Source organism: Mirounga angustirostris, unplaced genomic scaffold, assembly GCF_029215605.1.
Source record: "Mirounga angustirostris isolate CCGP_5_RB_7025 unplaced genomic scaffold, mMirAng1.0.hap1 SCAF_11, whole genome shotgun sequence".
NCBI classification, from domain to species: domain Eukaryota; kingdom Metazoa; phylum Chordata; class Mammalia; order Carnivora; family Phocidae; genus Mirounga; species Mirounga angustirostris.
Genome location: NW_026991719.1, coordinates 41,943,513 through 41,956,699, shown reverse-complemented (window position 1 = coordinate 41,956,699; position 13,187 = coordinate 41,943,513). Strand labels below are relative to the sequence as shown.

Here is a 13,187-nt window from a genome sequence, read left to right as displayed (position 1 = left end):
GCTCTCAGACCACCAGCCCCAGCCGGTCCTAGGCCGGCATAATTTCGTTAGATATTCAGTACCTCACCGCATCAGGAAATTGCACCGTCCGTTCCTCAAACTGCCCCCCTCCCTGTGGGTCCGTGAGTTATGTAGGCAACCAAATGATTATACAGTTAAGCAAATGGTTGTTCGGTCGGCCTGCCAGTCTAGCTGTGAGCTAGTTGGGAGAAATGGCCAGTCTGAAGTTCCCGCAGCCCCTGCTTACCGTGAGTGGAACAGCCAGCAGCATGCGCCCCACCACGCATCATCTTCCCTCTCTTTTTCCTTCTAGAACACAGTCAGATGCTGGTCCTCACATGCCCTCCGTCTCCCCGGACAGGCAGAACCCTCCTATTCCCAGAAGGAGAATGAGTCCAGTCCAACTCATAAGAATGGCTTAAGGCATGACTGAATCTGGAGGGGGTCATATGGGGGGTCTGTGGGTGTTGGGCAAACATCCCTTTGTTATTTTACCAGCAAAAGATTGGTTTATTCAGGACTGGCTGAGAATTGCAATGCAGGACGAGCAAGCTATGGCAAAACCATATGCAAGTCCAATAAACAAAGGAGAGGAACATTATGTTATGGAGGAGGAAGTTGGGAGGGGTTGTTTGGAACAAAAGTCTATTGGAGAAAAGCAAGAGTTCATAGCCATGATGGTTTCTCAGTGGCTGAGCGGCAGGTGTAGTCAATTTCTTATAGGAGCTACGATGTATATCTTTCCCTCGTGGGGGGCTTGTAATTGACCATTCTTTCCTACTGAGATACTTCGGTTGGGTCTGTAATTGATACTTTTTGCTCTAATTGACATTGAGCGGTAGGTTTCCTCTACCAGCCTCCCCTTCTAGCATCCTGAGTCCATTTTAGTAAGGTTTCCCTTTATTAATTTTCATACTGTGGTCCTCCCCAAACAGTATATATAACAGTATATATAATGCAGTGGGTAAAGGCTTGGGTCTTGGAGCCTAGCTACCCCAGTTCAAATCCCAGCTCCACCGTTTACTAAATTGTGTGACCTCAGGCAGTTTCTTCATCTGTAAAACCTCAGATGAGTGACCTTGGGGAGGACATCTCCCGCTTGTGTGGAAATGAATCTTTCTGGACTAGCATCTGTCCAGGAGACCTCGAAAGTAAGAGGCCACCCTGTTCTTCTTGTGTCCCACTCCCAGCCACTTGTCTGTTCATTCAGCATTAATTTAGTGCCAAGTCTATATTGCCTTGCCCAGTGCTGGGGCCAATATAAGGTCTTATCCATTCCGAGCTGTACAGGTTTGACCTGTTTTTAATGTAAACCTCGTACTCGAGTGTACCACACATACAGAAAGAAGGCACTGACCATGGGTGATCAGCGTCACGAGTTTTCACAAGCAAACATACACGTGGAACCAGAATGCAGGTTAAAGGAACATCCCCAACCAGATTCCAGGAATACTTAAATCTGTAACATCTCTGAAATCTGGCTGCATCCCCCAGGCACTGGTGAGTCATAATTTAATTCGCAGTACTTTTTTGTCTTTCTTGGTGATACATACAATGATGGTGCATTTTATGATCAAGGGTGACTCCGGACCAGTCAGTAGTAGGAAGAACAACAACAGCAGTATCTAGTGTTCGTAGATGCCTCAAGGAGCCCGGCACTTTGCAGACACTCGAATTCTCTCCGCAACCCCGCGAAGTATGCATTTTTAGTCTCAGTTTAAAGATCGAGAAAACTGAGGCCCAGAAAGGTCAAGCCACTTGTCCACGGTCAATTCTTTTCCGCCAAGCCCGTGCCTGCTGTAGGCAGCGCTCCTGGGGAATTCAGAGGTTGTGTAATATAAGGTCTTCTCCAGGACCCCTGTACTGAGGGGGTCCCAAGACACCCTGATTTCTGGGGTTTCCTAGCAGGGAGTGGGGAGGCAGGTGAGTGATAATGACAGGCCCTTCCTAGACTCAGCTCACCCCTGGCGACCTGGCCAAAGTGGGGTGGGAGTGGAAGGTGAAGCACAACGAAAGAGTTAAAAGGAACCCGAGACTCCCTCCTTCTTCTGCTTCTGTGGCTACAGGGGAATTCTTTTTTTTTTTTTTTTTAAGATTTTATTTATTTACGTGACAGAGAGAGACACAGCGAGAGAGGGAACACAAGCAGGGGGAGTGGGAGAGGGAGAAGCAGGGGGAGTGGGAGAGGGAGAAACGGGGAGTAGGAGAGGGAGAAGCAGGGGGAGTGGGAGAGGGAGAAGCAGGGGGAGTGGGAGAGGGAGAAGCAGGGGGAGTGGGAGAGGGAGAAGCAGGGGGAGTGGGAGAGGGAGAAGCAGGGGGAGTGGGAGAGGGAGAAGCAGGGGGAGTGGGAGAGGGAGAAGCAGGCTTCCCGCGGAGCAGGGAGCCCGATGAGGGGCTCGATCCCAGGACCCTGAGATCATGACCCAAGCCGAAGGCAGTTGCTTAACGACTGAGCCACCAAGGCGCCCCTACAGGGGAATTCTTAAGAGCAAAGCCAGCTCCCACCTCCCACACCTCTACCCTGGCCCTGGCTTTCCTTTGCTCCCTCCTCTGACCCCCAGCCTGCACCTCAGATCATTTGAAATTCTTCCACTGGTCTTGCAGATGGATGAAGCCTGTCCTCTCTGGATTCCTCCTCACTGTTATCTTTCTCCCCACTCCCCTCCTCCTCCTCTAAAGGTAGGATACCTGAGGTCTTGAATCCACCAGATTTCAGAAATGGAAAGGAGTAGACACCTCTGCTAGGGCTCTGATGTGCAAGAGCTTCTAATCACTCCCTTGGAAATAGCTTTAAACACCAGGGACAGGGGCGCCTGGGTGACTCAGTTGTTAGGCATCTGCCTTTGGCTCAGGTCATGATCCCAGGGTCCTGGGATCGAGCCCCGCATCGGGCTCCCTGCTCGGCGGGAAGCCTGCTTCTCCCTCTCCCACTCCCCCTGCTTGTGTTCCCTCTCTCGCTGTCAAATAAATAAATAAAATCTTAAAAAAAATAAATAAACACCAGGGACAGTTTTGCGTTGCTCCTTTTTTTCTGGTGAGTAATTCCTAGAAGAGGAGGGGGAACCCAATGGGATCTCAGTTGCAAATCAGTTACATATTGTTACCGCCCTTGTATAGATAAAGAAACTGAGGCTCAGAGGTGGGGCATCTTGCCCAGGTTCTAGAGCCGATCTGTTTGAGTCTTTGCCTCTTCCACTGCCACTGGCCAGGACTTGGTTTGCGCTGAGAACTAGGCAGAACCAAATTTTAAAATGGAGAGAGGGGTCCTGCCCATCAGGATCCTGGTGTGTGAATTGTGTGCATGGGAGAGTAAGTCTGACCATTGAGTATTCTCTTGATCTAATATTGTGCCGATTGGACCTTAAAAAAAAATAACTAAGCAAATAACTGAACGAATAACTCCTGCAAATTCACCATGTTTAACCTCACACCAAACTTTTCCCCCATTTCAGGGCCTTCGCATAAGCTGCTCCTTCTGCCTGGAATGCCCTCCCCCCAAAGATTTACTGGTTGACTCCTCTCTCTTTAGGTTCTGCACGACTGTCACAGCGTCCTGGTGGCCTTCCCTGGATGTTCCATCTGAAGGCCATTCCCCCTCAGCATATCACAGCCCTTGTCACCATCTGTAACTATCTTTCATTTCTATTTGATTCCTGGTTTCATATCTGTCTCCTCCACTAGAATGTTGGCGTCAGTAGGTTTTCTTCCCACGGCTTTAGCTCCAGCCCCGAGAATAGTGCCCAGCAACAAATGTTTGTGGGAAGAAAGAAGGGCAGAGGGGCGCCTGGGTGGCTCAGTCGTTAAGCGTCTGCCTTCGGCTCAGGTCATGATCCCAGGGTCCTGGGATTGAGCCCCGCATCGGGCTCCCTGCTCCGCGGGAAGCCTGCTTCTCCCTCTCCCACCCCCCCTGCTTGTGTTCCCTCTCTCGCTGTGTCTCTCTCTGTCAAATAAATAAATAAAATCTTTGAAAAAAAAATAAAGGGCAGAAGGGAACAAAGAAATAAATGAGGGAACAAATGAGTGAATAAATAAATTAATGAAATGGGATAGATGAATAAAAGAGACTTTGGGGCTACAGGACCCCAAATTTCTATATTTGGAATATAAACCAACTGAGATTTAGAGAAACAAAAAGATAGTTATTTTATTTTGGTCTCAAAATCCTTATGTGAGGAGAACCGAGAAATTCTGTATAAAAAGGGGCCCTGGCTCCTGCTAGGGTGAATGTTGGGGACCAGCTTTGGAAGGGTCGGTGGGGAAGAAATGGGGCCTGAGGGCCCTGGAGGCCGGGAGCAGAGGGCAGCGAGCCGCGGCTGCCAGGGGAGGGGGCTCAGAACAGGTGGCGAGGGTGTCTCAGTCGTCCCACTCATCGTCCTCATCCTCTTCGCCGGCCTGGTCCTCCCCTTCGTCTGGAGGGAGAGAGAAAGTGGGATTCAGGATGGGCAGAAGGGTTCAAAGGCCAGGGGTGGGGTGAAGTTCCTGGGGTCTGAGAGGTCAAGACTCAGGGTTCTGGGGGGCTGAGGTCCCCTGGGGGCCCATGCAGTTGAATGAAGAAGGGGCCCCTCAGAGGAGGGAGAGTGACGGTGTGGGCTGGAGTTGGAATGGAAGTTAATATCACTGTCAAAAATGTGGTGTCACACAAGGGTTAATGCTGGGTTTCTTTCTTAATGGGGCGAATTTAAGTATTACAGTGAAGGTGGAGTACATTACAATATTACTATTTCATAGCAGGCTAATGTTAATACTGTTGACCCATAATGGGTTATTGATGATCGCACTGTCAAAAGATGAGGCTTGTTAAAATATTGTCGTGTAATGGATTCTTACTAATCTTGTGGACCTACCCTGGGATTAATGTTAATGTTATCGGCAAAGATAGAGTGAATTCTATTATTGTTCCATGATGACAGTGTTAACACTGTCAAAAAGGAGATTGACACGAGAGTCATGATGGAGTGACTGTTACTATTGGTGGTAGCCGGTGGGGGTGTCTTCACTGGGAAGCGGGCTGGCCGTCCTGGCAAAGGGCGGGCTCTCACCTGAGGAGTGGATGGCTCTGCTTCTCTTCTGCATCACGTGCATCAAGGCTCCCACCAGCCCTTCTGAGCTCTGAGGGGGAGGCTGCAGCGCTGAGCTCTCTGGGGCCCCGGGCGTCTGCAGCAAGCGGGGTCCAGCACAGAGGGTTCAAGGCCCGCGACAGGAGCACTCCTCCCTGCCCCTTCCTCATCATTTCCCCTCCCATACACTCCATTCCCCTTCAGGGTTCCCAACCTACCTCTCCCCACCGGCCTCCCAGCCCTGTCACTGAAACCCAAAAGCCTGGGGCCTCTGCGAGTTTCAGCCCTGGGCCCCAAGATCCTGACTTGCCCAGCACCCCCGAGTCCCAGAGCCCCCCCCGAATCCTCCATCTCGCCCGTCTTCACCTTGTTCAGCTGAATTCCCTGCCGGATTTGATCCAAAAGTGCCCCCCGACCTCCACCAGGGGCCGGGCCCCCCACAGGCCCCAGAGCAGTAGGTGGGGGAGGGACTGGCCCATCCCCAGAGCTGGGTGGTGGGGGTGGTGGTGGTGGTGGTGGAGGCACGGGGGGCCCTCCAGCTCCAGGGGGCGGAGGGAGCAGTGGTCCAGAACGTCCAGTGGCTGGAGGGGGTGGTGGTGGAGGGCCCCCTCGGCCTGGGGGTGGGGGTGCCCGGGGAGTTGGTGGGGGTGGAGCACCTCCCAAAGGTACAGGGGGCAGTGGACCAGAGCGACCCTTGTTGCTCCCGATTGTAGGGGGCCGGGGGGCCTGGTTTCCTCCTCTGGATGGCGGCGGGGGTGGTGGAAGCGGCTCTGTGGGGGGGGGGAATAACACAGAGCTATTGTTACAGTTCTCTTCAGAGCCTTGATTTTGCTCATTTGTAACATGGGCACCCCAACTGACCAACTCCTGATTCAAGCAGTGTAAGGGTACCCATGAGGACTGACAGACTGCAGTGTATCTCTTAGGAACCAGCTCCTAGGGCTGGAAAAGAAGGGGGGTGCTCACCCTGGCGCCTCATCTCCTGCCGCACAGCCTCCAGCCCGCCCTGGTCCTCAATGAAATCGTAGATAAGTTTGGAGGTCTCGGCATCCGTGAGCTGGGCCTCACTGATTCCTGCCCTGGAGAACAGACTCCGCAGGTCCGGGTCCAGGTTGTTTACCTGCCCAGGAGGAAAAAGGCGGCAAGGGCAGTGGTGGGGGAATAAGGTGGATAGGGGAGGGGCACGGATTATCATTGGGTCCACCCCAGAGGGGGGATCTGAGTGTAGAAAGGGTGGGGTCTGGGGGTAGGTCTGAGCCAGTGGACCACGGAAGGGTAGGCAGGTAGTTAAGTGGGTCAAGGGGTCTTTGGAATTACTCACGTCAAATCCATTCTGGGGGTCCCACCCCACGTGGCTGACATGTCTGGGGGAGGTGAGGAGATCCCAGTGAAGCCCCACTGCCCTTCCTTCCCTCCCTTCCTAGTGAAGCCCTCTTGCCCTCCCCTGCCCAGAGAGACTCTGAGGGGCCAGAATTACTGGATGAGACCTAAGTGAATGAATGAGTGACTGAATGAGAGCAGTAGTTATGGAATTAGAAGGGGTCCATGGTTTGTACTGCCCATCTGTCCAAACATCCCTTTTTCTACCATCCATACACCCATCCATTTGTCCACCTAGCCATTTGCATTCACCTGTCAGACCACCCATCTATTGTATATTTGTCTTTCTACTCATCTGCCCACATACATCTATTTACCCGCTTCTCTGCCAACCTGTCTTCACACATGCTTGTCCATCTACCCATCCATCTACCCATGTGCCCACCTTTCAATCCATCCACTCTTTTGTCTACCTATTTAACCACACACTTCTATTTATCCATTGAACTGTCCGTTCATCCACGCATCTGGCCACCTATCCATCCCCATCCACCTTCTCGGTGAACCAACCAGATATCCATCCATCTGTCCAGACACTCATCCACTCACCCATCCATCTACCCTCCCACTTCCCATTTACCCATTCACCCATCCATCCAACCACCTATCCACTCATTCCCTGACCAACCCATTCATTCATTCATTCATTCATTCATTCATTCATCCAGCCATTCATCTACCCACCCACCAGCCCACCCAGGGTGGGACTAAGGGGAAGCAAGTGAGGTGCCTAGGGCGCAAAAGTTAAGGAGGCCCTCCCTCTCAGAGTCATGAACTGCAGTTGCATGACCCTTAGAATAGCTGCCTCTGTAAATTTTGCAACATTAGTGCCTCACTTGCCTCTCCTTAGTCCTGGCCTTGCACCCAGCCACCTACTCACTCATCTACCTACCCACCCACCCATCCATCTTCCATCCTTCCATCCACCCAGCTCTCTTCCTGCCCATCTTTTCATCTGCCCACCCCCCCAACAGGGATCTGTGGGACTAGTGGGGAAAGGTTCTCACTTGAATCCACTTGGTGCACCAATATCAGCCTTGCTGATCTTCTTCTTCCCTGAGCGTTTCTTATCAGTTGGGCCAGGCCCAGGTGCTGGGAGCCCACGGTATCGTGAACTTGTGATGTCGGGGTTCTGGATGTCCACTGTTACTAGCCCCAGGGACAGTTGGCCAGATGCTGGGCCTGTGGGAAGAATAGGGTGATTGAGCCACTGACCTACTTACCTACCAACCAAAGCATAGGGGCAAGAGATAGGGCGAGTGTTGGGGGAATCTGTGTGTGTGTGTTTGATGGTCATGGAGGGTGTAGGTGAGGGGTCCAATTAGGGTTTATTGAGAAGTGGATGGGGGGGTTCCACAAACCATTCTTACCTTCACCAATTCATTTATTTATTCATCCACTCATGCTTTTCACTTAATTATTGATTCATTCATTCATGGCTCAGTAACCAATTAATTTGTTAAATCATTCATTCATTCAGTCAGTCAATCATTGCTTTCTTCACTGATTGAAATGCTATGTCACTTATTCATTTACTTGCTGTTCAATTCATTCCCTCATTCATTAACTGAGTCAATCACCCATCCATCCATTCATCCATATATCCACATCCTCATTCACCTATATATCTGTACACCCACCTATACATCTATATATCTACATTTTCATCTTCCCATCAATTCATCCTCCACTCAGCCATCTATCCACCCACCCATCCACCCACCCATTTGCCCACTTATCTCTGCACTCCCCAACTACTCGTCCATCCACCCACTCCTCACCCATCTATCCATCTACTCCCCCACCCACCTGTCCACCCAGAGACACAGGGAAGAATCAACACTCACCCCCTTGGTCTCCGCCTGGGTGTGGGGGCAGGGGTGGGATACCTCCTCTTCTCTCTGGAAAGATGGAATGGGTAGAGAGCTATTACAACCCTGCCATAGATTCCTGGGCTAGCCCCTTAGTACCTCCTTGAACGTGAAGACTCACCTTCATTGGCTGGTGCTGGTGGTGGGGGTAGCTGGCGTCTATCTGTGGAGAGACAGGTGGACTGGGAACCAGAACCATAAGAGGGGCTTCTCCAGCTCCCCACTCTTGCACACACTTCTGCCCAACCTCCTTTCCTCCCCGAAGGCCTCCTCACCTCCACTTTGCCTCTGATTCCTTTTTTGGATCTTCTCCTGCACCAGGGCCCGGAAGGCCTGGGCCTCGCCCTCATCTGCAAAGTTCAGCCCTGCTTGGCAGGCCTGCACACATCTTGGGCTCAATAGCCTTCCAGGCGCCCCCCCACACACACACCTTTCCCATCTCCTCCCCATACCCCACCTGAGGCCCAGGGGTTGAGGGGTCACTCACATCTCCAGCAAAAGTGTGGAAGAAGGGGGTGGGAGTGGAATAGACCAACTGTGAGTACAGCTCCTGTTCCCAGAGCAGCCGGCCAGCCTGGAGAGGTGAGGAGGGGGCACATTAGCAGGGAGGCATGTCCTGGGTGGCAGGCCTCTGTTATCCGGGCAAGGAGAATGGTGTCCTAATTTGGGGCCCCAGGATCACATTGGAGACTTCCAGCTTATCATCAGAGTTAGGGGTCTAGATGTCAGGTGTGGAGGGTTGGGGTACCATATGGGAGTTAGACATTGCAGTCAGAGATTTGGATTTGGGATTCAGGGCCCCAGATGTGGGACTTGGGGGCTTGAATATGAGGGTTTAGGACTCCAGTCCTAGGAAACTGAGCCCATTCATAGACTCCATCTTACATCCTTCCTTTATGGGGGGCCTTCATCTGGGCAGGTAGGGCTCCAGTACTGGGAGTTGGAGTTGAGATTTGAGGTTCAGACACACAGACTTGAAAGTTTTGGGGGTGGGGGATTCAGTCAAGGTATATGCAATTTGATGTTTGTGAGGCAAAGCTATGGCTTAGGAGCTAGGCAAACATTTAGGGTCCAGGAGTTTTGACAGGGGGATTTCTGGAACTCAAAAGTTTGAGTTTAGAACAGATTTGAGGTTCAGGTAAAAATACAATGCTCATTTTTTTTTTTTTTTGAGTTCATGAAACAGATTAGATTTAGGAGCTATACTAATAGTTGGGGGGTTATAAATCTTGACATGGGGATTCTGGGGTCAGTCATCAAAGACAAAGAAAGCCAAACCAGAGTTTGACCCTCCCACTTCCCATTTACCCATTCACCCATTCATCCATCTAGAGATGAAGTCTTTGGTTCTGGGGCTCAGGGGTTCACTGCTCTGTCCAAGGCCTTGGGGCTTTAGACACAGATCTGGGTTTGCGGGTTGAAAACTGGTTTGCACGTCCAGTGGGGGGATGGGGGTCACCTGAAGGCCATAAAGACGGATGAAGTAGGACTTCTGGGGGTTATCCTTCACGAAGCACACAGCCCCACAGTGCTCCTTGGTCCAGTGCTCAGCTCCAGGAGGTAATGCCAGGTACAGCTGAACAACGGCGGTGGCCAGTGTCTGGGAGGGAAGAGCAGGGCTCAGGGGAATCTGGTTAGCCAGAGGGTCTAGTTCTTCCTTGTCTGCGGCTGTCCTGGCTCCAAAGGAAGAGCCGAAGCCAGAGGGAAAGTAGACAGACATCGCAATCAAGATCTTCCTGGGATTGGTGAATGGGGGTAAGTGGGTTTTAGGAGAGGAGATGATGGAGAAGGGAAGGAAGAGGGGAGGAGGGGAAGAAAGAGGAGGAAAGGAGAATGATGGGGATGATGAGGAGGCAGAAGAGGAGGAGAGGAAGAGGAGGAAAGGGAGGGAGACAGGGAGGGCCAGGAGATCCCCAGCTCACCCAGCATTTCCGACCCAGCATCTCGAAGAGTCGCTGGTTCTCATGGTCCTGGAGGAGTGTGGAGGGTATGTTCTGCTGAACCCCTGGTCCTCCGCGACCCCCAGACCTGCCTCCCACAGGGCCCCCACTCATGGTGCCTCCTGCCCTTGTCCTCTCCGGTCAGGCTCTGGGTGCAGGGTAAGAAGAGGAACTTCCGCAGTGCACAGGGGAACAGGAAGTACAAAAAACCACAAGGGAAACAAGTCCTCCAGGGGCCCCTGGGTGGGCCCGGCCTCCTCCTCCCTCCCTCAGACAGGCTTGGACCCTCCTCCCTCAGAATGGGGCCCTCCTCCATTTGGCTGGTTAAGACCCATCTTTGGGGCCAGCTCATGTCTTCCTCCCTCTTTCTTACTCCCCGAGGCCCATTTCCCTCGAACTGGCTCAAATCCTCCTCCCTCTGATTGGCTGGGAGCAAGAGCTAGGCCACTGCTGCACTTCTGCTGGAGGACGCTATGGTGGAGGGCAGTCCCGGGGCTGAGCGGCCTCCTTCCTCCCCAAAGCACCCAGCTGCTCTGGGCCTGAGGCCCAAGGCCCCTCGTGCGGAAGGGTTACCGTGTTAAAACTTTTCCTCTAATAACATTGAGTGCCTGGGATCCCCCTGCCGCTCGTGAGACCCCCAACAATGCACGGACCCCCAGCTCCCTTCCCCATCCCTTCCCCCTGCCTCCCCGCAGTTCCCAAATCACTTTCTGCTTCTCATCCCTTCACAGCATATGACTGCCTAGGCAACGTCTAGTTTAATCCCCCATTTTGTTTAATCCCCCGTTGCTTTTGAACCTTTAAAAGTCTGGATTCTTGAGGCGCCTGGGTGGCTCAGTCTGTTAAGCAGCTGCCTTCAGCTAAGGTCATGGTCCCAGGGTCCTGGCGCCCTGTCGTCGGGCTCCTTGCTCAGCAGGGAGCCTGCTTCTCCCTCTCCCCGATTGTGCTCTCTCTATCTCTCTCTCTGTGTCAAATAAATAAATACAATCTTAAAAAATAAAATAAAAGTCTGGATTCTTCAGAGTCTTGCTTTTTCTCCCCCACACAATGCACTACGTTTACCCAATGTTGATGTAAGCCACTGAATGTATGTGCCCCGCGGTGTTCTGACCTCTGTAAATATTGACCCATTTAAATCCTCCTAACAGCCTACGGGACAGACACCCTTACTGGGTCCATTTGCTCGTGGGAAGTGAGGGAACGGAGGCACGCTGATTTTCCCGGTAGCTCCCAGCCAGCAAGTGGCAGGGCCCGGATCCCACGCCAGGCCGGCTGGGTCCAGAGTGCACACTTTCCATCACTGTGCTCTGTGCCTGCTCTCTGGTAAGATCTGCATCTGCCTCTAACCGTGGCTGCTCCTGTTCACTGCTGAACAGTAGTCCAGTTGTTGGTGTGATTTGTTTAGCTGTATTCTCCTGCTAACGGATGTTAGGCCGTTCTGGCTTTGGCTGTTAGGAGCTACACTGCTGTGTTTGCTCCCTTGCACATCTCCCGGTCCACTCGGGCACGCATACACTCGGGACAGGAATCAGGGGGGACTTGTAGGGTTTGCTTATCTCTGACTGGACCAGATTATGCCAGGCTCTTCTCCCAAGTGGATGCTAGCTCAGTCCTCACGCCTCCCTGGGCCTCGGTTTACCGTTTGGGGACATGAAGCTCTTGGCCACATACAGCACAACTCACAACTCAGCTTCTGGAACCCACAACCCACCAGGCAATTTCGTACCTCTGGGCCTGGAGCGCCTTCCAGCCTGTTCGTGGGGCAAGGCCCTGCATTGTTCCTTAAAAAGCCATTGCAGGGACACCTGGGTGGCTCAGTCATTAAGCGGCTGCCTTCGGCTCAGGTCATGATCCCAGGGTCCTGGGATCGAGCCCCGCATCGGGCTCCCTGCTCTGCGGGAAGCCTGCTTCTCCCTCTCCCACTCCCCCTGCTTGTGTTCCCTCTCTCGCTGTCTCTCTCTCAAATAAATAAATAAAATCTTTAAAAAAAAAAAGCCATTGCATTCATTCATTTTAACACTGCTCATTGTGCTCCTGCCGGGTGCCAAGCCTATCTCCAGGATCTGGCACAAACTAGACGCTCAATAAACGTTTACTGAAGGAATCAATGAGGGATTAGTGTCTAATTTGATTTAGTGTTTTCTGAACTTTTTCTAAGTGCCTTACATTTATTAACTCGTTTCACCTTCACAGATGACCCCATGAGGTAAACGCTACTCTTATCCCCATTTTACTGATAGGGAAGTCGAGGCCCAGGGAAGTAAGCTAACTTGCCCAAGATCACCCGGCTCGTGAATGGTGGAGCGGAGGCCAAATATGTGAGAAGTGATTCCTAATCTGTCAAGTGTCACATGGGGGCAGAGACAAAATTCTTCTGCTCTTTCTCTGCCTTTTGTTCTCCACCTTCCTCTTCCTTCTTTCTCTGCCCCTAGATCTGTCTCCCTTAAGTCTATACCAGGGGGCCTTAAGCCTCTGCTACATTTGCATTAACATTTAAAAGTTCTGGGCGCCTGGGTGGCTTAGCTGGTTGAGCAACTGCCTTCAGCTCAGGTCATGATGCCGGAGTCCTGGAACGAGTCCCGCATCAGGCTCCCTGCTCAGCGGGGAGTCTGCTTCTCCCTCTGATCCTCTCCCCACTCACGCTCTCTCTCACTCTCTCTCTCTCAAATAAATAAAGAAAATCTTTAAAAAAATAAAATAACATTTAAAAGTTATATATTTCTGGGGTGCCTCAGTGGTTGAGCGTCCGACTCTTGGTTTCGGCTCAGGTGGTGATCTTAGGGTCATGGGACCGAGCTCCGTGTAGGGCTCCACGCTCAGTTCGAGGTCTGCTGAAGTTTCTCTCTCCCTCTGCTTCTCTCTCTCTCAAATAAATAAATTAAATCTTTAAAAAAAAATTTTTTTTAAAGATTTAATTTATTTATTTGAGAGAGAGAGAA

General features: G+C 51.8%; 1 protein-coding gene across 2 annotated transcripts; it reads right to left on the bottom strand.

The window, feature by feature from the left end:
• Positions 1-4,030: 4,030 nt before the first annotated feature.
• On the bottom strand, positions 4,031-11,156 carry WAS (WASP actin nucleation promoting factor). 2 transcript variants are annotated; one of them, XM_045891161.2, is made up of 12 exons: positions 10,231-11,135; positions 9,768-9,908; positions 8,796-8,882; positions 8,584-8,686; positions 8,430-8,471; positions 8,285-8,338; positions 7,445-7,619; positions 6,379-6,421; positions 6,024-6,177; positions 5,424-5,827; positions 5,040-5,154; positions 4,047-4,409 (listed from the first exon to the last, which is right to left on the bottom strand). In XM_045891161.2, the coding sequence occupies exons 1-12, from the start codon at positions 10,360-10,362 to the stop codon at positions 4,354-4,356; spliced, it is 1,506 nt and encodes a 501-aa protein (XP_045747117.1). In that variant the 5' UTR covers positions 10,363-11,135; the 3' UTR covers positions 4,047-4,353. The 2 variants fall into 2 exon arrangements, with proteins under 2 accessions (XP_054363840.1, XP_045747117.1); XM_054507865.2 differs by having other exon boundaries at positions 4,031-4,409; positions 5,040-5,827; positions 10,231-11,156.
• Between the last annotated feature and the right edge of the window lie 2,031 nt (positions 11,157-13,187).